The 26,236-nt window shown below is 35.9% G+C and overlaps 1 protein-coding gene across 3 annotated transcripts in view; it reads right to left on the bottom strand.

Annotated features, from left to right (window-relative positions):
- The window catches only part of FSHR (follicle stimulating hormone receptor), a 189,128-nt gene that overhangs the window by 88,524 nt on the left and 74,368 nt on the right, over window positions 1-26,236 (bottom strand). For 2 of the 3 annotated variants that reach the window (XM_032292155.1, XM_032292156.1), the window contains exon 2: window positions 17,569-17,640. In XM_032292155.1, the coding sequence (XP_032148046.1) occupies window positions 17,569-17,640 (72 nt within the window). Of the gene's footprint in view, window positions 1-17,568; window positions 17,641-23,663; window positions 23,669-26,236 lie in introns of those variants that run through there. The other variant, XM_032292157.1, reaches the window with a different exon arrangement.

Raw genomic sequence — 26,236 nt, 5'->3', positions numbered from 1 at the left:
TCACCATGTTGGTTAGGCTGGTCTTGAACTTCTGACCTCAAATGATCCACCCACCTCAGCCTCCCAAAGTGCTGGGATTAGAGGTAAGAGCCACCATGGCTGGCCTGTACCGCTTAAATATATGCAGTTTTTACACATCAGTCATACCTCGGCAAGACTGGAAAGAAAAAGTTTGGGATGATAAAAAAAATCGTAAAACAAAAAATAAAAAGTGGTTTTCTTAAAACAGTGAGGCTCTGAAAAGTTGGGAAAGGAACCCAGAGGTAGAGACTACAAATGAATAAACTTCACTTGCCATTATAATTTCAGTGTGCCTAACCCTGTGCTAGGTGCGTTGGAGGAATATGAGAAGAGGGAAGGGACAGAATTAGTAGTCAATGTATGTGTAGCCAGGCTGAGATACTGTGAATAGGAAACAGAGCAAACATGCTCTCCTTATTATTCATACCTTGAATTTGTATGCACTTTTAACTATTCAAAGCGTGCTCACATCCAAGTGCAAATTATATGTTTATAAAACATTTGGCATCAACAATTGCTATCTCTCTGCCCAGACACTCTCAGAACCTGAGACCCACTGGGATGGCTAACTTCTGCTTCATTCATTTAGGCTCCTCTGGCATTTATTCCAAGCTCCTGTACTTTTCCTTTCTGCCTGTTTAACTTCTGGAATGGTCTGAACTATAAAAACATATCTTTGGTCATTTGATTGCTGTGTAGGCTGGCCAGGGTAAATCTGAGCACTGAAGGGGAGATTTATGAAGTATAAGATTCAGGCAATTTATTTGTTGGAAGGTGGACAGGCAAGTGGGTCCATATTCCATTTGAATCTTTTACTGTTTAAAGCATCTTATTAAGTCATAAACAGCCCAGATGGATGTGGTTGTGATGGGCATGGACTAAATGAGGAAATAAAAATAAGTAGTTTGTGCATTGATTGGAGCTTACCTTTAGATTGCTTCTTTTTATTTTAAAGCCATCTATTTTTTTAAAAATAGCAAAGTCCCCAGAGCAGAGCCACAAGGATATTTTTAACTTGAGTATTATGCTGCTTTAATTGTACCTTCACTGGATAGACAGTGAGTTACTGGCAAGGGGGAAACAAGGCCAGTTCATTTTCTAGTATATCTCTGAGCGCCGACAAATATAATTCACTGAAGGTCTCACACATAGCTTGTTTTGTCAAGGAGAGTCCAAAGCGAAAGCGTGGCTGAAGCAGAAGTGGTAAAAGATAAGATAACCTCACTTGGCTGTTAATTAGAAAATGGAAGAAGATTGTGTTTGATGGCAAGTCAGAAATGCCTTGAGTAACCTCTGTTCTATCGTGGCACCGGGAAGTCTTAGCTGCTGAATGAAAGGTACCAAGCAGAAGTCACCAGGACTATGAATGCTTGGAGTATCAAATGGCCAAGAGGGTGGAGAATAATAATAGAGATGACTGATGTAAATGAGGGCATATCTGTGCTCTCTCAAGCCAGGGAGCATCTATGACATACATCTTTATTACCATAAGCTTATTAGCTCACAGTGGTCCTCTTGCCTGCATTCTTCCTATATTTTCTTCCTTATAATCTCTTCCAGCCAAGGAAATCCCACTCTGTCCTCATGGATAAAGCATACGTGACTGAGGTGTGAAGAGTTACAATGAGTATAGGGTTGGGGGCATCTATAAAATTACAGATCTCAAAAACTCTGCTTTCTTTATCAGACTCATATAGCCCCTACGCTAATAGATAAAAAGGAATTAAAACAAAACCCAAATAAAAGAAAGAAACAAAAAATCCAAACATCTAAATAAAAAGCTAGTAACTTACTCCCTTTCTGATCTGGGCAGTTCTTAGATATTGTAGAGTTTATTTTAAGGACACACCTCGCAAGTTAAAAATAAGGAGACTTAATGGAAACATTAAAACCACATCAACCTAAAAAGTGACAAGAAAAGAGCTTCTTGTGTTCTTGGTTGAGGCAATAAATACAACAGAAATAGTTATTTTCAGAATACTTATGGAGAACAGGAAATGACATAAGGACTTTCACCTTCTAGACATTAACTCATGTTGGACCTGGGTCAATAATAACAATTTAATTGGCCCAACTCCTGCATTTCCCGAGTGATAACTAAGTTAATTTGCAACTTAACAGCCAGCTCAGTTTGCAAGCCCTTGGACTACAGCTACTCTCAGCAGGAGCTTTACTCAGAAATGAGTTAGCAAGCTGGAACTTGAAAGTAAAATAGCTCGGAGAAGTGGTTTCCTTGCCTCTATGACTATAGCAGTAGAAAATGACTCAAGGTTCTGGTTTGTGGCAGTTCCAAGGGCTTAGGCACAGACATCCTCTCCTCTCATAATAAATGTCATCAAAGGAAGTTAATAGCTTCAATTTTCCCATCAATCCCTCTTTCACTTAGTAGGAACATGTAGGAAAATGGTAGATTCCAACTAAAAGAAGCCTTGTGTAGCAGAAAGGACCAGACTACCTTGGGTTTAAATCCTAGCTTCACCACGTAAGGATCCTCTGATGTTGCTTGGTTTCTTACCTTTTGTGAATGTCAGTATCCCTGTCTATAAAGTGTGGATTAACTGAGATGTAGTATTTAAAACACCTGACCCAGAATAGGTATAGAATAATTGTTGATTTAAAAATCAACTCTGTTGAAGTATAATTTGACAAATAATAGCATTCATTTTAACTCTTCCATCTGTAACTACTACCACAATCAAGATACAAAATATCTTCACCACCTTAAAAATGTTTCCTTGTCTGCCTTCCCAGACACTCCTCATCACCACCCTGGGAACCAGGCAACTACTAATCTTTCTGTTGCCATAGATTAGATTTTCTTCTTTTTTGAGTTTCATATAAATAGAATCATATGGTATACCTTCTGTGTCTGGCTTCTTTGCTTACTATAATGCTTTTGAGAAATTTATCCATGTTGCTTTACATATTAGCAGTGTATTCTTTTTTATTACTGTTCAGTATTTAGTTGTGTGAATGTCATACCATTTGTTTACCCATTGACCTGCTGATGGATATTAGAGTGACTTTCTGTTTGGGGCTATTATGAATACATCTGTTATGAACATTCTTGCAGTCTCTGTGTGGAAATATATGTATTTATGTATCTTGGGTCAATATAAGAAACTTACAGAGTGTTTACCAAAGAGGTTGTGCCACTTTAAGTTCTCACTAAAGATGTGTAAGAGTTCCAGTTGCTCCACAGCCTCACCAATAACCTAGTATTATTAGCTTTTACTCTTGGCCGTTTTAGTGGGTATGGAATAATATTTCATTATGGTTTAAAATTGCATTTTGCTAATGACTAATGATGAGCATTTTTTCATGTGCTTATTGCCGATTTGTGTATCTTCTTTTGTGAAGTTATCTGTTCAGATATTTTGCCCATTTTAAATTAGATTGTGTGTTTACTTATTTTTTACTTCTTTATATGTGTAAAGATACGTTCTTGATACAAGTCCCTTTTCAGATATATATATTACAAATATTTTCTCTCATGTGGTTTGGTTGTCATTTTCTTGATGGTGTCTTTTGTTCCTTTTTTTTTTTAATTGTGTCTTTTGAAAAGGAAAAGTTTTTCCTTTTAATGAAGTTCAAAATAACACTTTTATGTTTAATGTGTTATACTTAAGGAATCTTTGCCTGTCCTGAGATTGTAAAATATTTTCTCCTAACAGTTTTAAATTTTTAGTTTTTGCATTTAAGTCAATTATCCATTTAAAGTTAAATTTTGTATATAACATGAGGTAAGGGTGGGGTTTATTGTTTTTCCTACATGGATACAAAGTTGATTCAGCATCATTTGTGGGAAAAAATCTATTATTTCCCTATTGAATTCTATAAAATAAATTCCTTCAGGATATAGATGATTAGAGAATTTTCCCAACTCATTTTATAATACAGGTAGAACAAAATCAAACAAGAAATGACAAGAAAATATACAGACTAATACTGCCACAAATATAGATAAAACATTTTAAACAAAATATTAGGAGGTCAAAATTTGTTAATGTGTATGGACCATTTTTAACAAATACAAATCAGATCATGTCACTTTGTTGCTCAAAACATCCCATTTAATCTCAATCACACTGACACCCAAATGTGTTCCCATGGTCTGTCAGGTACTATATGACCTCACTCCCAGCTTACTCTTTGATCTTACGTCCTGCGAATCTCCTCTTTGTTTTATTCTTCTCTAGCTGTAACATATAGATACACTTTACATGCTCATGAATGTTCTTTGTACAAATCGGATTCTGACTAAACTATCATCTACCTCAGTGGTTTTCAACTCTAGATGTACATTAGAATCATCAAGGGAGATTTAAACAATGATTAATGTTTAGACCCTGCCCTGGATAAATGGAATAAAAATCTCTGGAAGTGATATTTGGGCGTGTACATTATTTTTAAAGTTCTCCAGGGGATTCTAAAGTGCAACCTAAGAAGAGAACCACTCAACATCATTTCCTTGTTATTCCCAGGGACTCGAATCTCTTCCAATTCAAAGATCTAACCAGTCTAACACTGGACTTCCATTTTTTTTTCTTTTTTTTTTTTTAAACAGGAGTCAGTAGAATCATCAGCCTCTCCTTTTTGCTTTGAGTAAGTAGGACTCAAGGCTGCTTTGCCCATTATCTCCCAGAATCACAGAAGGTTGGGTTAGGAAGAAACTTAAGTCATCTAACAAGGAGATTCTCCGAGGGGCAAAGCTGAGTGGAACCCGTATTTTCTAGCACTGTTGCAGTTACAGTTACTTGATTTACTTTCCTTTTATCTGTGCTGAGTGATCCTGAAGAACGGAGAATTGGGAGGCTCCTCAACTTTTTTAATGTGCTTGCAACAATTCTCATTCAATAAATCTTTCTCTAACAGTCCCCCTGTTAAGTTAACTTTTCTTTCCCCAGTGATCTGGGGGTGGAGGCTGGAGTGTCAGACTAGTGTTCTCATTTTTATATGCAAATAAATCACTTCATTATATTTTTTGTCCTTATGTTATCATGAATATTTCAAATGAATTTTATGTGGTTCATATTTATGGTTTGGGAGCTATTTCACATTTTGGCTCATCGCCACCTCATCTGCATATACCATATCTCAGCTGATGTTGATTGGTCTCATTTACATATTCATCATGCTTCTATTTCGAAAGATATTTTGTTATAAACTAACTTTTTCCCCCACCTCCAGTGTTATAATAACACATAGATGTGTTTTTAAATTGAACTCATTTCCATACATAATTTTTCTGGTTACCATAAATCACCGCATTGTCACCTACTCCCCCCACCCTATTCAGAGTAATCTTCACACTTTATACCAAGCTGACATATGGCTCTGAAGTAATTAAAGACAATGTAAACAGTTTACAGTGCACTTTGCAAAGCCACTTCACATTGCAGAGTTTAATGATTTCTTTTTTTTCCCCAGCAAGTCTCAAAGCATTGAAGAATAGGGAGGTTTGAGATAGTGGTGCAGATAAAAGCTAAGGTGTGAACAGTGGCCATTTCATTTCTAATGGAGAAACTTCTGTTCCTGGTTCTTCAAAAAAAAAAAAAAAGGTCCTTTCCTTATTGACTTCTGAAAGAAGTAGAGGAGAGGCTGGGTTAAGCTGGGCTAATAAATAGGAAGAATCATCAGCAGGGGTTGGGGCACTGTTTTCCTAATCATTCTAACAAGAGGAATAGGGGAAAAATAAATTAATCAAATGCCCATGTTGTGTCAGATACTGAGGTTGAGTATTAAGGGCCTTGACAACTCTATGAAATAGACCTTAATATTAGCATTTTACAGATTAGGGAGATGAGGATTGGAGAGGTAGAAACACTTGTACATCATAGAGACAGATCCAAAGAGAGAAAAAAATAAAGATATGTGAAGTCAGCATCTCTGCAAACTAGTCTAGTTCCATTTAGGTGAGGTGCATTCTATTCTGCAATATCTTTTTCTATTGTTTACCCACTGTGTTACCTTGGACAGAGAATTTGATCTATTTAAGCTTGTTTTGCTATCCATAACATAGCACTAATGAAGCTACCTATCTCCTGCGTGTCCAGGAGGATGGAAAAAGTGATGAATGTAGCTCTGTGGGTGGGCCCCAATGAGTATGCTCCCAGGCCAACCTAGCAGCTGTGTGCCCATGTCTTGGTATAAGAAATAGCCCACAGGTTCCTTTGCTACTGGCAGACATGCCTCCAGGGTGGCCAATTAGCCTTGCACCCACATCCTGGATCAAGAAATAGCCCCATAATCTACCCAAAGAAGATACACAGCCCCACCTCAGCCAATAGGCCATGCAACCATGTCCAAGGCCTGCAAAACATCCCTGTGGGCCACCCCAAGCAGACATACCCCCAGGACAGCCAAGTAGCTATGCACATATATCTGGGCCTGAGAGATAGCCCCATGTAGGCATGCCCTTAAGCCAGTGGAGAAACCATATACCCATGCCTTTGGTCAGAATAACAGCCACCCCAACTCCAGTGAGTCAGACCCTGAGTTGGTCAACCCATTGTGTGCACACATGTACCCGTGACCTGAGGAACAGCCTGGCAAGCCTACCTCTAGCAAAGCCACAGCACAACCACCACAGACACTCTCTCAGATTAGACTGCTGAGACTGTTGCAAACATCACTAACATGGATTACAGCAAAATAAATGACACAGAGACTACACTATTGCATTCATCTAGAACCAAAGTCAAAGCATCTCACCAAAACAGCACCCCAAGACCCATCCAAATGAATGTCTTTCCTTATAAAACCTATTTCATAAAATTGGAATAGGTGACTGTTTGACCAGATGCATACAAATCAATGTAGGGATACATCAAAGATGGAAAAGCAAGGAAACATGACACCTAAAGGAACACAGTAATTTTCCAGTCACAGACCTTGATTACAAAGAAATAGATAAAATGCCAGAAAAAGAATTGAAAATAATAATAAAGGAAACTCAGTAAGATACGAGAGAATATACATAGACAATTTAATCAAATCAGCGAAACAGCTCATAACTTGAATGAGAAATTTGGCAGAAAGAATCAAACAGAAATCCTACAGCTGAAGTCAATTAATAAACATATAAAAGGAACCAACTGAGAGCTTTAACAACAGATTGACCAAGAAGAAGAAAAAATATCTGAACTTGAAGACAGGTCTTTTGAAAGAACATAGGCAAAAATAAATAATAAAAAATAATAAAATCTATAGAATTTATAAGGCATTGTTAACCATATAAATATTCATATTATGGGAATTCCAGAAAGAGAAGAGAAAGGAAAATATATAGAAAGCATATTTAATGAAATGATAGCTGAAAATTTCCCAAGTCTTGATAAAGAGATGAACATCCACTCCCAAGACTTGGGGAAAAAGAAATCCCAAAGAGAGTCAGCTCCAAAGTCCTTTCCAAGGCACATTATAGTCAAATAGTCAAAAATCAAAGAAAAAGAGAAACTTGTGAAAACAAGAAGGAAAAAGCCTCAAATCACACACTAAAAAATCCACATTGGATGAAGAATAGATTTCTTAGCACAAACCTTATGGGCCAGGGGAGAACAGGATAATATATTCAAAGTATTAAAAGAAAAAGCTGCAACACAAGAATATTATGCCCAGCAAAGCTACCCTTCAGAAAGGAAGGTGAAAAAAATCTTTCACAGACAAGAAAAAACTAAGGGAACTGATCACAACTAGACCTGCCAAACAAGAAATGCTCAAAGGAGTCTTCCATTGGGAAGTAGAAAGACTGAAACCAACATCATGACAACATGCAGAACTCTAACACTCACTGTTAGAACTGATACACAAAGGACAATGAGAGAGGAATCAAGCCCATCACTACAGAAAACCACCTAATTGCAATAATACAAATAAAAGAGGAAGTAAGAAGCAAAAGATGTATATAAAACAAGCAGAGAACAGTTAATGGTAGGAGTAAGTCCTGACCAATTAATAGTAATCTTGAATGTAAATAGACTAAATTCCCATTTAAAATATATAGACTGGTGAAATAGATGTTTTTTTTAAAGACCCGAATACATGCTGTCTACAAGAAACTTACTTTACCTGTAAAGACACATAGACTGAAAGTGAAAGGATTAAAAAGAGATATTCCTTGTAAACCCAACACAAAGCAGGAATAGCTATACTTACATCAGAAAAACAGAGTTAAGTTAAAAGATGTAAAAAGAGACAAAGATTAACATTATATAATAAAAGGATCAATTCAGCAAGAAATTATTACAATTGGAATATATCTATATCTATATCTCTATCTATCTATATAGATAGAGAGATAGATAGATACCTAACAACAAAGCACGCAGATATAAAAAGCAAATATTGTTAGACCTAAAGGGAGAGATAGATCACAATTCATTAGTAGTTGAAGACTTCAATACCCCACTCTCAGCATTGGACAGATTGCTTAGAGTGAAAATCAACAAAGAAACATTGGATTTAAACTGCATCACAGACCAGAAACTTACAGAACATTTAATCCACCAGCTGCAGAATACACATTCTCATCATGAGCAAATGAAATACTTTTCAGAATTGGTCATATTGTTTCTGTCAGGACAATAAACAAGTCTCAAAAAATTAAAAAAAATCAAAATCATATCAAGTATCTTAGAATGCCACAGTGGAATAAACCTAGAAATCAATAACAAGAGAAACATTTGAAAGCATACACTACATGGAAATTAAAGAGCACATTTCTGAATGATCAATGGGTAAAGAGGAAATTAAGAATAAAATTTAAAACTTTTTTAAAAGAAAATGAAAACATGACATACCAAAACCTATGGGAGACAGCAAAAGCAATATTAAGAGGCAAATTTATGGCAGTAAATCCATATATCAAAAAACAAGAAAGATTTCCAACCAATTAACAATGCAGCTCAAGGAACTAAAAAAGCAACAAACCAAACAAAAAATTATTAGAAGAGAAAAGTAATAAATATCAGAGCAGAAATAAACACTAAAATATAGAAGATCAATGAAACAAAAAGATACTTTTCTGAAATGATACACCAAATGAACAAACCATTAGCTAGACTAAGAAAAAAGGAAGAATACCCAAATAAAATCAGAAATGAAAAACATACACAGTCACAGTAGCAGTAGTAGTAACATTACAATGGTTACCACAAAAATACAGAGGTTCATTAAAGATTGCTATGAACAAGTATACACCAATAAATTTCAAAATCTGGATAAATTCCTAGACAAATACAACCCACCAAGGTTGAACCAAGAAAAAAATACAAAACCTGAACCAACCAATAATAAGTGACAAGTTTGAACAGATAATTGAAAATCTCCCAACAAAGAAAAGCCCAGGACCAGATGGTGTCACTGCTGAATTCTATAGAACCTTTGAAAAAGGATTAATACCAATTCTTCTCAAACTATTCTAAAAGTTGAATCAGAGGGAACTCTAACTCATTCTCATAGGCTGACATTGCCCACATACCAGACAAGCACATAGCAAAAAAAAAAAAAAAAGGAAAAAGAAAAACCATAGGCCAGCAACCCTGATGAAGATAGATGCAAAAATTCACAGCAAAATACTAGCAGTCCAAAACCAACAAGACATCAAAGAGACAACATGCCGTGATTAAGTGAGGTTTATCTGGGAAATGCAAGAATGTTTTAACATATGCAAATTAATAAACATGATACAATACAGCAATAGAATGATGGACAAAAGTCATATAACCATGTCAATAAATATAGAAAAAGCATTTGGTAAAATTCAACATGATTTCATGATTTAAAACTCTCAATAAATTAGGTGTAGAAGGAAAGTACCTCAACACAATAAGGGCCATAGATGACAAACCTTCAGCTAATATCATCTAGATTGAGGAAAAGCTTTCAAAGGGAGGGAGGATTACTTAAAGTGTGGGAGGATTTGCTCTGTCTTTTACTACTACACCCCACTTTGAGAAAACCATATCTTGGAAAAACCCTAAATTAAACCAGCCCAATATGAACTGAATGTTTGCAGTAACAAAGGAGTCTTCTCTTTTCAAAGGAAATCTTCGTCAGTGCTGTAAATATGTCAAAGGCCTATTTGCATTCTGATGTTTATTGTAGCATTATCCTCAATAGCCAAGGTATGGAATCAACTTACGTGTTCACAAAGAAATGGATAAAGAAAATGCTATGTGTATTATATATATATATATATATATATATATATAAATAAATTATATATAATATTGATTATATTATTTAATATTAATATTTGACATTAATATATTAATATCAATATATTATTACATTATATTTATAGTATTTACATATTATAAATATATATGACACACAATGGAATACTATTTAGTGATGAAAGGGAGCAAAATTCTGTCATTCACAGCAACATAGATAATCTTGGAGGATATTATGTTAGGTGAAATAAGTCAGGCACAGAAAGGGAAATATTGCATGTTCTCACTCATATGTGGTAGCTAAAAAATTTGACCTCAAAGAAGCAGAGAGTAGAAGAGTGGTTATTGGAGGCAGGGAAGTCTATGTGGGAGAGGGGATAGCCAAAGACTGGTTAATAGATATAAAAGTACAGCAAAATAGGAGGAATAAGTTCTAGTGTTCTCTGTAATTATAATGAACAACAATTACTGTGTATTTTGAAATATGCAGAAGAGGAGATTTTGAATGTTTCCAAAACAAAGAAATGATATTCATGTGAGATATGTTAATTACCCTGATTTATTACCCAATGTATATATGTATCAAAATAGCACACTGTACACAATTATTGTATGATTATGTGTTACCATGATTATAAATATGTACAATTATGTGTTAATTAAAAATAAAAGAAAAAGGAAAACTGTGGAATGAAAAGCAATAGAAGAAAGAGGTAAGACATGAAGAGTTTTTTAGTGTATGTGTGTGCATGGTAGGGCAAATGTAGGAGACGACATAATCAGATATAAATTTAGAAAATATTACTGTATGTTGAACATGGATGAGAAAGAAGAGCATGCTGGTAAACGGGGACAGCACAAGTTGAAGGCGGTTGTAGTTACATAAATGCTCTGGTTTAAATGTTTTTTCCCCACCAAATTTCCTGTTAAAACTCAAACTCCAGTTCAACATTGGGAAATGTGGCCTTTTGAGAGTGGTTTAGGGCCCGTAACACAAGGGCCTTATCGTCATGAATAGATGAATAGTTGCTTTTGCTGGCTTTTGAATTTTTTTTCTTCTCTAGTTCTTTTAATTTTGACATTAGGGTATCTATTTTAGGTCTTTCCTGCTTTCTCTTTTGGGCATTTAGTGCTATACATTTTCCTCTATACACTGCTTTAAAAGTGTCCCAGAGTTTCTCGTATATTTTGTCTTTGTTCTCATTGGTTTCAAAGAACGTCTTTATTTTTGCCTTCATTTGGTTATTTATCCAGTATTCATTCAGGAGCAGGTTGTTCAGTTTCCATGTACTTGTGTGGTTTTGATTGAGTTTCTTAATCCTGAGTTCCAATTTGATTGCACTGTGGTCCGAGAGACTGTTAGGATTTCTGTTCTTTTGCATTTGCTGAGGAGTGTTTTACTTCCAATTATGTGGTCAATTTTGAAATTGGTGCGATATGGTGCTGAGAAGAATGTATATTCTGTTGATTTTGGGTGAAGAGCTCCGTAGATGTCTAGTAGGTCTGCTTGGTCCAGAGCTGAGTTCAAATTCTGGATATCCTTGCTAATTTTCTGTTTCATTGATCTGTTTAATACTGACAGTGGGGCATTAAAGTCTCCCACTATTATTGTGTGGGAGTCTAAGTCTCTTTGTAGGTCTCTAAGAACTTGCTTTATGAATCTGGGTGCTCCTGCACTGGGGGCATATATATATTTAGGATAGTTAGTTGTTCTTGTTGCATTGATCCAGCCACTCTCAAAAGGCTGTGTTTCCCAATGTTGAATTGGAGATTGAGTTTTAACAGGAAATTTGGACGGGAAAAAACATTTAAAACAGAGCACTTGTGTAACTGCAACAGCCTTCAACTTGCGCTGTCTCCATTTACCAGCATGCTCTTCCCTCTCCCTCATCGATTTTCCACATAGAGTAATATTTTCTAAATTTATATCTGATTATGTCATCTTCTACATTCACCCCACCATGCACACATGTTCACTAAAAAAATCTTCATGTCTTTCTTTGTCTGTTTTGAATTTTATGGTTTAAAGTCTGTTTTATCAGAGAATAGGATTACAATCCCTGATTTTTTTTGCTTTCCATTTGCTTGGTAAATATTCCTTCATCCCTTTACTTTGAGTCTTGTGTGCCTTTGCACATTAGATGGGTCTCCTGAATAAAGCACACCAATGGGTCTTGACTCTTTATCCAATTTGCCAGTCAGTGTCTTTTAATTGGGCATTTAGCCCATTTACATCTAAGGTTAATATTGTTATGTGTAAATGTGACCCTGCCATTATGATTCTAGCTGGTTGTTTTGCCCCTTAATTGATGCAGTTTCTTTCTAGCGTCGATAGCATTTACAATTTGGTATGCTTTTGCAGTTACTGGTACTGGTTGTTCCTTTCCATGTTTAGTGCTTCCTTTGGGAGCTCTTCTAGGGCAGGCCTGGTGGTGACAAAATCTCTCAGCATATGCTTGTCTGTAAAGGATTTTATTTCTTCTTCACTTATGAAGCTTAGTTTGGCTGGATATGAAATTCAGGGTTGAAAATTCTTTTCTTTAAGAATGTTGAATATTGGTCCCCACTCTCTTCTGGCTTGTAGGGTTTCCGCCAAGAGATCTGCTGTTAGTCTGATGAGGGTCCTTTTGTGGATAACCTGACCTTTCTCTCTGGCTGCCCTTAGCATTTTTTCCTTCATTTCAGCCTTGGTGAATCTGACGATTATATGCCTTGGGGTTGTTCTTCTCAAGGAGTTCGTGTGTTCTCTGTATTCTCTGAATTTGAATGTTTGGCTGCCTTGCTAGGTTGGAGAGGTTCTCCTGGATAATATCCTGAAAAGTGCTTTCTAACTTGGTTTCATCCTCCCTTTCACTTTTATGTATACCGATCAAACGTAGATTTGGTCTTTACACATAATCCCATATTTCTTGGAGGCTTTGTTCATTTCCTTTCACTCTTTTTTTTTTTCCTCTAATCTTGTCTTCTAGCTTTATTTCATTGAGTTGATCTTCAATCTCTGATATCCTTTCTTCTGCTTGATCGATTTGGCTATTGAAACTTGTATATGCTTCATGAAGTTCTTGTGCTATCTTTTTCGGCTCCATCAGGTTATGTTCTCTAAAGTGGTTATTCTAGTTAGGTTTTCATCTAACCTTTTTTCAAGCTTCTTAGCTTCCTTGCATTGGATCAGAACATGCTCATAGAAGTTTGAGCTTTAGCTCATAGAAGTTTGTTATTACCCATCTTCGGAAGCCTGCTTCTGTCAATTTTTCAAACTCATTCTCTGTCCATTTTTGTTCCCTTGCTGGTGAGGAGCTGTGATCTCTTAAAGGAGAAGAAGCATTCTGGTTTTTGGAGTTTTCAGCCTTTTTGCTCTTCTTTCTTCCCATCTTCTTGGATTTATCTACCTTTGGTTTTTGAGGTCAGTGACCTTTGGAAGGGGTCTGTGAGTGGACTTCCTTTTTGTTGATGTTGATGCTATTTCTTTCTGTTTGTTAGTTTTCCTTCTAACAGTCAGGCCCCTCTGCTGCAGGTCTGCTGGAGTTTGCTGGAGGTCCACAACAGATCCTGCTTGTCTGGAAATCACTAGTGGAGGCTGCAGAACAGCAAAGATTGCTGCCTGTTCCTTCCTCTGTTGCTATTAAAAAAAGCTTTTGGGAATGGGTTCTCTGTCTTCTCCTCCGCCATGTAGGGACATGTTTGCATGTTTGTCCCCTTTTGCCCTTTTACCTTCCACTATGTGAGAACTCAGCAAGAAAGCTGTCACCAGAGGCTGGAGCCTTGATCTTGGACTTTCAAGTCTCCGTAACTGTGAAAAAATAAATTTCTGTTCCTTGTAAATTATCTAGTCTGTGGTATTTTGTTACAGCAGCACTAATGGACTAAGATACCAAGGAAAGATTGTTGTAGCTGAAGAAAGACATGAGTGGACAGGCTAGACAGACTTGGTCTTATACTGTAGTACAAAGTTGCTACATTCTGATCTTGGCCTTAAAGAATAATCAAGGGGTCTGATAAACTATAAATTCTGAATACAATCTGATAAATGTGCTGTTAATATTATGAATATAGAATACTGGTTTGGAAAAACTGGGAAAGTTCTGGAAAAGCTCTGCAGAAAAGTAAGCATTTCATCTGGCCCCTGACTGGGCCAGGATTTTATGAAGTGAAATTTTAGACAGAGGGACAGCATCTACATAAGAACAGTGTGAAAGTATATTTTGTTTATTTGTTTATTTATTGTTTCATTCCCCTGCAATTATTTTTAATCCCTTTATGTGCCAGACATTGTCCAAAGAACAAGCTGTTACATTCTAAATATGCAATATGATGTCTGGTAATAATAGTGCTTGGGGAATAGAAAACTGTCCCACCTGGTGAAAGTGTAAGGTACACAGTGCATATGGTGTGAGATAAAGGGTTTTGATTTATGTGCCCCAAACTTATGACTTAAGTCTTTAGCAAGGAGGATCCATAGAGGTTCTTCTGCAAGAGGATTTGAACAGTGCAAATCTGGCAGCAGAGTGGCAGGAAGATTGCAGCTGGGATAGGCATGGCAGCTTCATACAGTAGGCTATATAAATGCCGAAGAGATTTTGGGTCTAATAGCAGGAATGAGAAGAGGGCTGGATACTGGAGTACATTTGAGAAGCAGTCAGTAGGACTGGAAGAGCACCTTGGCATAAGACATACAGAATGCACCTGCGTCAAGGAAGACTGGATTTTCCTTGCTTGGGAACCTGGGCAGATGGTGACATTATTCACTCGGCAATATGGGAAGATGAGAAATTTAAGGATAAAGATGTGCTAGTTCTGAATATGTTGAATTTCAGGTATTTGCAGTTTACTCAGGTGTAGATGTGTAGGCATTTTTCTAATTTAAAACAATAATTATGGTCTCAAAAGGGAGGTGAAGGTTGCAGATGAAAGTTTAGGAACCCAGGTATTAAGACATTATCTGACAACTGGTTGTTCAGGGGTGGAGTTAGAAGAAAATTGACAAAAGTAGAGCTCTAGAATTCCTAAATTTTTGAAGGGCAGTTAAAGAACAAGAGAGATGAAGAGAACTGGATATGGAGCAATCTGGGAGGTTAATAGGGAGGGAGGAGAGTGCGGTGTCCCAGAAGTTAAGTGGGGAAAGGGTGTTGAGAAGAAGTACATTAATGGTTAATTAAATAAGCTATATGTAAGGTAAGTAGAAGAGGATAAAGTAGAAGTCATTGGATCTTGTAGCTGTGGTATTTTTGAGATCTTTGATAGAATAGTTTAATAGTTTTGAAGAATTTTTGGCCAAATAGCAAGTGGGTAGGCTAAGAAGTGATTGAAAAGAAAGGATAGAGAAGCAGTGAATGAAGGCAGCTCTTTCAACACAGTGGTCTTGATGGGGAAGAGAGAAAAAGGTAGCATGATAAGAAGGTGGAATTTATACAGAAAACTTTTCCTTTATTTCTTTCCAATATGGATAGGTGAAAGTTGGTCACGTGTGCAGAATGAATGAAAAGGACTTTGTGATTTGTGGAGAGGGAGATAGTGAAGAAAAGGGCAATAGTTACTAAGTTCAGGAAACTGGTTAACAACTGGAAGAACACGAGTGAAGGAGGTAGGTCTGGAAAGGAGATGAGAACATTTTGGTGACCAAGAGTAGAAGGCAAGACAATGGACAGAGGTGAGCATGGAGACTGAGGGATTCCAAAGTCTCCTCAGGTTCAATCCAATGCTGGGCCCTCTGCTAGAAAATGCTTTAAAGCCTAAGGGTATAAAAAGGGTGAAATAAAAAAGATCGATTTTATTTTTGGCATCTCACTGTGTCAGTACAGGCTGATAAATAAAGACATGAGGTAAAAATGGACAAGCTCTGTCTGGGCAAGTTGAGTTACTGAGCCAGCTGCTGTGTCTCTTGGATTGTTGCTTTGTCAGCTCAGTTCCACCATTCGTATTGCTACGGAAGGTCTTGTCTGATGCTGAATACCCGGTGAGGGGTCATTCACACTTGCTGGATTAAATTTGATTAAAGTAGCTTATTTGTGACATCTGAAATGCCTGTCTTTAGAATTCTATGTAATTATCGTGATGTTTAGGGACTCAGGGATATCCAATAATCATTTAGTCTGTGCTAGTTATAGGCGAGGGAATGGTGAATTCATCCAGGAATGCATCTTGAGCACAAAGCTCTTGAACTATACTCTTTTCCTGGTTTCCTTGGTGAACTCTGTTCAGCTGAGTTTCCCCATCTTCTAATCCCTGTGATAGCTGAATGTCTTCAGTGAGGTAAACCCTGGAAGATTACAGGTCTTAAATTGGGCTCTCCTCCAGCTTGGGGATAGAAATTGGAAATCACGTAAGCCCCTTTTTAAAACTCCCTTCTTAATACACAGATGAGGAAACCAAGGCCCTAAAAGATAAAATGCTTTAATCAAGGTTATGCAGTAATTTTATATTAAAACTAACACTGAAACCAGGATTCTAACCACCCTCCTTTAAGCAGGTGGCTTAATTGCTGGGACATAATGATATCTATACTTTGTGATTCTTTTGTTAATGGATTCCTTTCTTACTTCTTCTGACTTCAGCAAGTACTATTCTTAAAGGGATAAAAAGGAACCAAGACGATAAATTTAATGACCTCAACAAAGAGAAACACATGAACTGAAGGTTTGCTTTCTTGCCTTGCTTTCATTCCTTTCCGTATATACTCTGTTTATTCATTGCTATACTTACTGGCATTAAAATCCTGAATCGTGGCTGTCTCACTGCAGAGAAGAACATATCTCCCTGGCTCTAAATGCCCAGGAGGCGGTACCAAGAGCTTTCAAAGGGAGGGTGGATTACTTTAAGTGTGGGAGGATATCCAATAGTCTTTTACTGTCTTTTACTACTAGACTTCTCTTTTCAAAGGAAATCTTCATCAGTGCTGTAAACTTTCCTAGTACTTTTAAATGTTTATATATCAATTACTACTTGCCTGCATGCATACCTTGGGAACAAAAAGGCTAGAGAGTCTCTACAGCACAGGTGTTAAGTCCTGCTGTCAATTAAAAATCAATCATAAATAGTAGAAAGTATTTTTGAAAGAGATTGGGTGTCTGCAGAAAAAAAGAGGCTTTCATTTATGAAAATTCCACTCACAGGTACTCTGGGAACAACCCCTTATTTGAGAAATGAGGAAAATTGCTTGGATTGCTCTTTTGCTCATTTCAATGGCCTCACTGAAAGATTCCACACTATCATTTTGTCTCACCATAGTGAGACAAAAAAATGTAAGGAGATGCAGAAAGTTTGGCTGGTCATGTCAGTCTGGCTACTAAGTACAGTTCATCCTACTAGATGTGATCTGAGGTTACTTTCTCTAACCCCCTTGAGGCATTCACTCACAGTGTCAGGTACATACATTCTCTCCAGGTCCCCAAATCCTGAAAATGCACCTTTTGGGATGACTCGAAGCTTGGTGAGGACAAACCTCCTGCAAAGAGAGTAGAAATAAAATATCACAACCTATCCACTAATAAATAATTGAGATGCTAATATATTAAGATAGTATCAGTTAACAGCTAACACATAGTAAGTGCTTGCCATAAAGTAATGTTGAAATTGCTTTTACACTCTCTTAATCCTCTCTACAAAGTGGTGATATTGGCACTATTAGTCTCTCCATTTTGTATAAGGAAACTAGAGTTTAGGAAGAATAAAAAACTTACCCAGGATCACATGGCTGATACATGACAGAGTTGGAATATGAACCTTGCTGGTCCCCACACCTTATGTTGCCTTCGGTAGTCCTGTGTGAGGCCTGTTCTCTTTCTCTACTCCAACCCCCATTACCTCTTCCTTTATTGTAATTCTCAGCTGACCTTGCCTCCTATTCCGAGATGAAAATAAAACCAATAGAAGAAAATGTCTTTATGATCTCCCAGGGCTCACTGACTGATCAACCTGCCTGTACCTGTGCTTTACACACATTGCCTTCTTTCCTGGTGCAATGAGTGAACTGTCCAGGGTCCTGTCTAAGAATAGCTTTCCCAATATGCAGTAGGTCTGTTTCCCTCTCGGCTAGTCCCAGTAACTGCTATGACAATTTTCCATTTTCTTCACACATTTGATTCATCTTTTCCCCCCTTCTTTCCTGGATTCTGCTTACTAATATAAAAACATGCCATAATGTTTCTCATCTAAAAAAAGTCTTCTCTTAACCTCAGCCGCCTCCAGCTTTGGCCATTTTCTTCTGCTTGAAATATTTGTCTCACACCTGCCTCAGAATTCCTTCCAATGGCTCCTTATCTCACTAGGGGAAAAATCAAAGTTGTTTACAAAGGTCTTCAGTACTCTACAAGAGCTTTCTGCTTTTTATTTCTATAGACCCTGTATTCTCAATTTTGACAACAACCCTTTGTTCATCCTGGTCTTGTCACAGTATCCTTTAGCAATTCCTTGGACATGCCAGGTTCCTTCTGGCTTAATGTTTCCACATTTGCAGTTCTCTCTGATTGGAACATTTCTCTCCCAGATATCCTCATGGCATGTTATTTGCTGAAATGTTACCATTTCAGTGAAGCTTTCCCTAACCACCTATTAAAATAATAATCTCCCAAACTTGGCCCCAACCCCTCTTTCTTGCTGCTTAAATTTTTTTGTCATAGCAATTTGACATGTTATATCTTCTATTTATCTTTGTGTACTTATTTATTTATTTATTTATTGTAACTAGAATTCAAGTTCCATGAGGGCAGAAATGTTGGCTTGATTTGTTGTGATTATATACCAAATGCCTAGAACAGTGTCTGACATGACAGGTAGTCAATAAATATTTGTTGAATAACTGAATTAATGGCTATTGAGCATTCTGAAAATTCTAGGTTTGAGATTGTAGTTACAAGTGACCCTTTGGAAATCTTTATAATAAGAATATTATTCTTTCCCCAGCCTTCTTCCCTCTAGCTTTTTCTTGATTTGTAACTGATTAATAGGGATTTGGTTTTCTTTAATCTTTAACACTTCCTTTTGTAAGGCAGTCTGTGAGTAGGAATTGTAATCAAACACCATGGACTTGGGTAGTTTTATAAACATTTTGTTGCTTTAACCTTCTATTATTTATTGGTGTTAATGAAATTTCTGTTTCAGATAGAGCTGCTACTCAGGCAATCAGGTCTTTTTTTTTCACCTTGCCTGTGCTTGGCTACAAGGTGTGCCAACCCTGTGGTGAAGAATCATTAGAGAGAACCCTGTGTGCTGTTGCTGTCCTGTAGGAGTTTATATTCTGGCTGGGAAGGCAATACCAGAAACTTTGGAACTGCTAGAAAACAGTTGAGGGCTATAGCTGATATAATAGCAATAAATATTATACAAGAAATAAGATGAGAAAGATCCCAAAGTACACAAATATATAACAGAAAGGTTGTTAAGGGTGAATGAATTTTGAACCCAAGACTCAAAAATATTAGGTCATACTGAAAGCATTGTCTTTGTTAAGCCATATAAATAAAAGGTGATTTAATTTAAGATCACAGAAGAGTATCTACTTCTAGAATATCCATCTAAAATGAATCAAAGTTAGCTCAATACTCTAACTTAATTGTACTCACTTAACCTTGGTTAATACGTACAAATTCCTTTTGTTCCTATTTAACACAAAAGAATGATGAAAATAAACGAATAATTAAAGATAATAAAATTGCTTTAAACTCTTCAACACTCTGAAAGTGTCAAGGAAATTGTAACATTAAAGTAAAATATTAATTAATGAGATGCACGGAGAGTGAAGTCTTGAATAACGGACTCTTGTATTTAATAACATCAACTAGAAAGCGTTTTTTGATTCAGCCCAGTAGTGTGCATGTTTTCTAAAATTTTCAAGGACTATGTCTGCATTAAGCAGTTCAAATTTATCAACATAATTAAATATTTTTGATGCTTAAAATCTTCATTGACCTCTATTTCCTAAAATGTTATAAACTAGATAATTTGAAAATATTTTCACAAAAAATTACTCAGAAGTCTTCTATAAAACATTACAAATATTATTTTAAATGCATAGCAGAGCTTGAAAGGCTATGAGAAATCCCCAGGGGCCCAAAGTAAAGCAGTTGAATACCAGACGGACCCCTGAGCAGTGGTGAATGCAACCAGAATTCTAAGAGGGTAAAGTAAAACCAAGGTACCCTGGGGGAGTTTCTGAACTTAGAGGCAAAGGGATTTATGTTTTAGTGCCAAACTGGCACATGAGATGATACGTGGAGAACAGAATGTGAAGATATCTTTTCTTGTCATCTCATACAGATTCTAGAAAGGTATAGAAAATGGAGAACCAGTCATTTAAATTGCAATGAAATAACATCCAGAAATGTTTGATAACTTATGAAAGATATAAATCCTCAGATTCAGAGATCTCAACAAATCCCATGGAGGAAAACAAAAATTCACTGCCAGATACCTATGAATTAAAACTGTAGAGCCATTAAAGAAGATATTTTAAATGCAAGTGGAGGGAAAAAGATAGACTGTCTTCAAATAAAAAATAATTAGAAAACCTTGTAAAAATATCTTCAAAACTGTTCGATAAAATAACTGCCAATTTAAAATTCTATAATGTAGAAAATTATCATTCAAATGTGAGGGTAAAATAAAATAACGTCTGAACAAATTTAATTAGCTATGAATAAACTTTTAGAGAAAGAATTTCTTTGAAGGATAAGAAAATTCAATCCAGGAGGAAGGCGCAAAACACAGGAAGGAATAGCGGATGAAGAAATTAGTGTTTCCTATTGAATAGGTGAGTTTCTTAGTTCATTTGTGTAACTACAAAGAAAAACCTGAAACTAATTTCTAAAGAAAAGAGGTTTATTTCACTCATGGTTCTGCAGGCTTCACAAGAAGCATGGCATCAATGTCTGCTTCTGGTGAGGGCCTCAGAAAGCTTCCACTCATGGCAGTAGGGGAAGGAGAATAAGCAACAAGTGGCAAATGATGAAGGATGAGGAGGGAAAGGTAGATGCCAGGCTCGTTTCAATAATCAGCTCTTGTGTAAACTAACAGAGTGAGAATTAACTCATTACTGCAAGGATGGTACCAAGCCGCTCATGGGGGATCTGCCCCTATGACACAGACACCTCCCACTAGGTCACTTGTCCAACACTGGATATCAAATTCCAACATGAAATTTGCAGGGAACAAATATAAGTGAGTTGCAATAATGGCTGGGAGCCCTACCAAGTCAATAAAGAACACTAAAAACATACTGACCAAGAACTAGGTTATAAAGAAAATTAGTATTTAAAAATTACTTTCTTTGATGATGATGCAATTAAATTACTTAGAAATCAGTAATAAATATAATTAACTCTCCTCCCCCAATACACATATACCCATATGGAAAAACCAAAACCAAAACCAAAAGCAAAGCAAACCAACCTACCAAAGAAACAAATGAACACCCTTTTAAATCATACATGGGTCAAAGGAGAAATTACAATTAGGAATTATTTAGATTGAACTATAATGAAAATACATATCAAACTCATGAAATATCGTAAATTGCTACCTATAGTAGAAATTTATAGATGTAAATTATGGTACCAGAGAAGGAAAGAAAAGAATTAGATAAGAAATTAATGAGCTAAGCTTCAAGTACAATAAACTACTAAAAGAAAAATAGAATTGTGGAAACAGAAAATTATGAACCCAATATTTTTTTTATTCCATTTCTGGCTAGAACTTAAAGTGATACTTAAAATATGTTTAATAAGAAATGGTAAAAGCAGAGATTGTTGATAGAGATGTTTGAGAAGGTAAACACTCAGGTAGACATTATAATTTCATATTAGATAAAGCTTAAGTTTAATCTACACTAACTTGCTATTTTGAAATCATAAGGTTAAGTTTTTCTTTGAGTTTATTACTGAGATGGGTAAGAAACTTTCTACTAGTAGCAAAAGTCTTACTAAAATGGTTTAATGGACTCTTGACTTCTAATTTTAACACTGAAAATGATTGTTATAGAGAACTAACTTATTTGAATGTTTACTGAAGAAAACTGGATTTACCACTTAACATTGTAAACTCTGCCTATTATAGAAGGCTAATTTTAACCAGAAACCTTCTGACATTTCATTATGACATTGTTGATCTAGTCCTAATTAACAAATTCAAAACGTATGCACATATTTCCTTTAAATCAGAAACATAGGTAATGGTATTGTACTTGATAAATTTTCATTTTTGAAACAAAGTAAATGAGAGTATAATAGATAAAGTTTAGAATACGTTGCACCACAATGTACATCTTACTGATGTTTTCACATTTTCCTCTCAGAACTGGAACAAGACAAAAATGCTCACTCTTACCACTTTTATTCATAGTTGTACTGGAAGTTCTAGCTAGAGCAATTAGGCAAGAGAAAGAAACAAAGGTCATACAAATGGGAAAACAGGAAAGCAAATTGTCCCTGCTTGCAGAGTGCATGATCTTATATACAGAAAAACCTAGACTCTACCAACAAACCCTGAGAACTGATAAATGAATTAAGTAAAGTTGTGGGTTACAAAACTAATATAAAAATTCAGTAGCATATCAATACCTAAACAGCGAACTGGCTGGAAGAGAAATCAACAAGGCAATCTCACAATAGCTACAAAAAATGCCCAAGAATAAATTTAACCAAGGACATAAAAGACCTCCACAAGGGAAACTACAAAACACCGATAAAAGAAATTAAAGAGCATACAAATATAAAGACATCTCATACTCATGATTCAGAATACTTAATATTGGCAACATGACGATACTACCTAAATCAATCTACAGGTTCAATGTAATCCCTATCAAAATGGCAATAACATTCTTTACAGAAATAGAAAAAAAATCTTAAAATTTGTATGGAACCACCAAAAACACTGAATAACCAAAGCATTCTAAGCAAAAAGAACAAAGCTATATGCATCGCATTATCAGACTTTAAAATATGCTACAAACATATAGTAACCAAAACAACAAGGTATTGGCATAAAAATAGACACATAGACCAGAAGAACAGAATAGAGAACCCAGAAATTAATCTATGTATTGATGTCCAACTAATTTTTGACAAAGGTGTCAAGAACACTCATTAGGGAAAGGACAGTCTTTTCAATAAATGCTGCTGGGAAAACTGTTTATCAGTATGCAGAAGAATAAAACTATATTCCCACCTCTCATTCTATATAAAAATGACCTCAAAATGAATCAAAGACCTAAATGTAAGACCTGAAATGATAAAACTACCAGAAGAAAATGTAAAAGTGCTTCAGAATATTGGTATGGGAAAAGGTTTTATGAAAAAGACTTCAAAAGCACAAGCAACAAAAGCAAAAATAAACAAATGCAATTTTATCAAACCAAAAAGTTTCTTCACAGCAAAACGAAACAAAAAACATGATCAACAGAATGAAAAGATAACCTACAGAATGGGAGAAAGTATTTGCCAACTACTCATCTGACAGAAGACTAACTCAAACATCTCAACAGCCAAAATACACACAAAAAAACAAAACAAAACAAAAAAAAAGTCGATTAAGAAAATAAGCAAATGATCTGAACAGACATTTCCCAAAATAAAACATATAAATGACCAACAAGTACATGAAAACATGCTCCCTAATCACCAGAAAAATGCAAATTAAAACCACAGTGAGGTATTGTCTCACCCCAGTTAGCATGGCTATTCTTAAAAATACAACAAAATAACAAATGTTGGTAAGGATGAGGAGAAAAGGGAACAATTAAATACTGTTGTTGGGAAAGTAAACTAGTACAGACTCTATAAAGAACAGTATGAAGGTTCATTAAAAAAAACCTGCAAATAGAGCTACCATATGATCCAGAAATCCCGCTACTTGGAATTTATCCAAAGGAAAAGAAATTAGTATATCAAAGAGACATCTACGCTTCCATGTTTACTGTAGCATTTCTTCAGTAGTCAAGATACGGAATCAACCTAGTTGTCCAACAACAGGTGAATGGATAAAGCAAATGTGATACATATACCTAATGAAATGCTATTTAGCCATAGAATAAAATCCTTAGCCAAAGAATAAAATCCTGTCATTTGCAGCAACATGTGTGGAATTGGAGGACATTATGCTAAATAACACAAGCCAGGAACAGAAAGTTGAACAGCATATATTCCCACTAATATGAGGAAGCTAGAAAAAGTTAATCTCAAAGAAGTAAAAAGTAGAACAGAGGATACTAGAGGCTGGGAAAGGTATGGGGAAGAGAAGGATAGGGAGAGATTTATTACAGAAGATAAAATTATACCTAGATAGAAAGAAACTCTAGTGTTGTATATATATATAAACTCTAGTTCTATATAAACTCTAGTGTTCTATTTCAAATAGCAAAAAGGATATTGACATTCCCAACAAAAATAAATGGTAAATGTTTGAGATGATGGGTATGCTAATCACTCTGTTCTGATCACTTTACATGCATTGAAACATCACTGTGTTCCCCATAAATATGTATAATTACTATTTGTTAATTATAAACACATTGCAAAATTTATGTTTACCTTGAGAGAAGAAACGTAAAAGAGTAGAGAGAAAGAATAAAGATAATAGAAATGAATTAAAAATAACAATAAAGAGGATCAACAATACCAAAAGCTAATTCTTGTGAAAGATTAGGACTAGAAAGAATATTTGTTCATAATCAGCAAAGAATAAAAACTGAGAGAAAAAAAACCTCCCAAACGATTAGAACCATGAAAAGTGGCACTTAACTAAAGATACATTGATTTAAATTAGAGAACATTAAGAACAATTTTATTACATTACTTTTTTTCTTTTTTTTTAGATTAAACTTTAAATTCTGGGGTACATGTGCAGAATGTCCAGGTTTGTTATATAGGTATACACGCGCCATGATGGTTTGCTGCACCCCATCAACCTGTCATCTACATTAGGTATGTCTCCTAACAGTGTCCCTCCCTAGTCCCCACGCCCCAACAGGCCCTGGTATGTGATGTTCCCCTCCCTGTGCCTATGTGTTCTCATTGTTCAACTTCCACTTTTGAGTGAGAACATGCAGTCTTTGGTTTTCTGTGCTTATATTACTTTGCTAAGAATGATGGTTTCCAGCTTCATCCATGTCCCTGAAAAAGGACATGAACTCATCCTTTTTTATGACTGCATAGTATTCCATGTGTATATGTGCCACATTTTCTTTATCCAGTCTGTCATTGATGGGCATGTGGGTTGGCTCCTAGTCTTTGCTCTTGTGAACAGTGCCGCAGTAAACATACATGTGCATGTGTCTTTATAGTAGAACTATTTATAATCCTTTGGGTATATGCTCAGTAATGGGATTGCTGGGTCAAATGGTATTTCTAGTTCTAGATCCTTGAGGAATTGCCCCACTGTCTCCACAATGGTTTAACTAATTTACACTCCCACCAGCAGTGTAAAAGTGTTCCTATTTCTCCACATCCTCTACAACATCTGTTGTCTCCTGACTTTTTAATGATCACCATTCTAACTGGTGTGAGATGATATTTCAATGTGGGTTTGATTTACATTTCTCTAATGACCAGTGCTGATGAGCTTTTTTTCATATGTTTGTTGGCTGCATAAATATCTTCTTTTGAGAAGTGTCTGTTCATATCCTTCACCCACTTTTGAATGGGTTTGTTTTTCTCTTGTAAATCTGTTTCGGTTTTTTGTACATTCTGAATATTAGCCCTTTGTCAGATGGATAGATTGCAAAAATTTTCTCCCGTTCTCTAGGTTGTCTGTTCACTCTGATGATAGTTCCTTTTGCTGTGCAGAAGCTCTTTAGTTTAATTAGATTCCATTAGTCAGTTTTGGGTTTTGTTGCCATTGCTTTTGGTGTTTTAGTCATGAAGTCTTTGCCCATTCCTATGTCCTGAATGGTATTTCCTAGGTTTTCTTCTAGGGTTTTTATGGTTATAGGCTTTACATTTAACTCTTTAATCCATTTGAGTTAATTTTTGTTAAGGTTTAAGGAAGGGATCAAGTTTTAGATTTCTGTATATGGCTAGCCAGTTTTCCCAACACCATTTATTAAATAG

Source organism: Sapajus apella, unplaced genomic scaffold, assembly GCF_009761245.1.
Source record: "Sapajus apella isolate SASKATOON/1434 unplaced genomic scaffold, GSC_monkey_1.0 scaffold26, whole genome shotgun sequence".
NCBI classification, from domain to species: Eukaryota; Metazoa; Chordata; class Mammalia; order Primates; family Cebidae; genus Sapajus; species Sapajus apella.
Note: the sequence above shows the minus strand (reverse complement) of the source record. Positions and strands in the feature narration are given on the sequence as shown.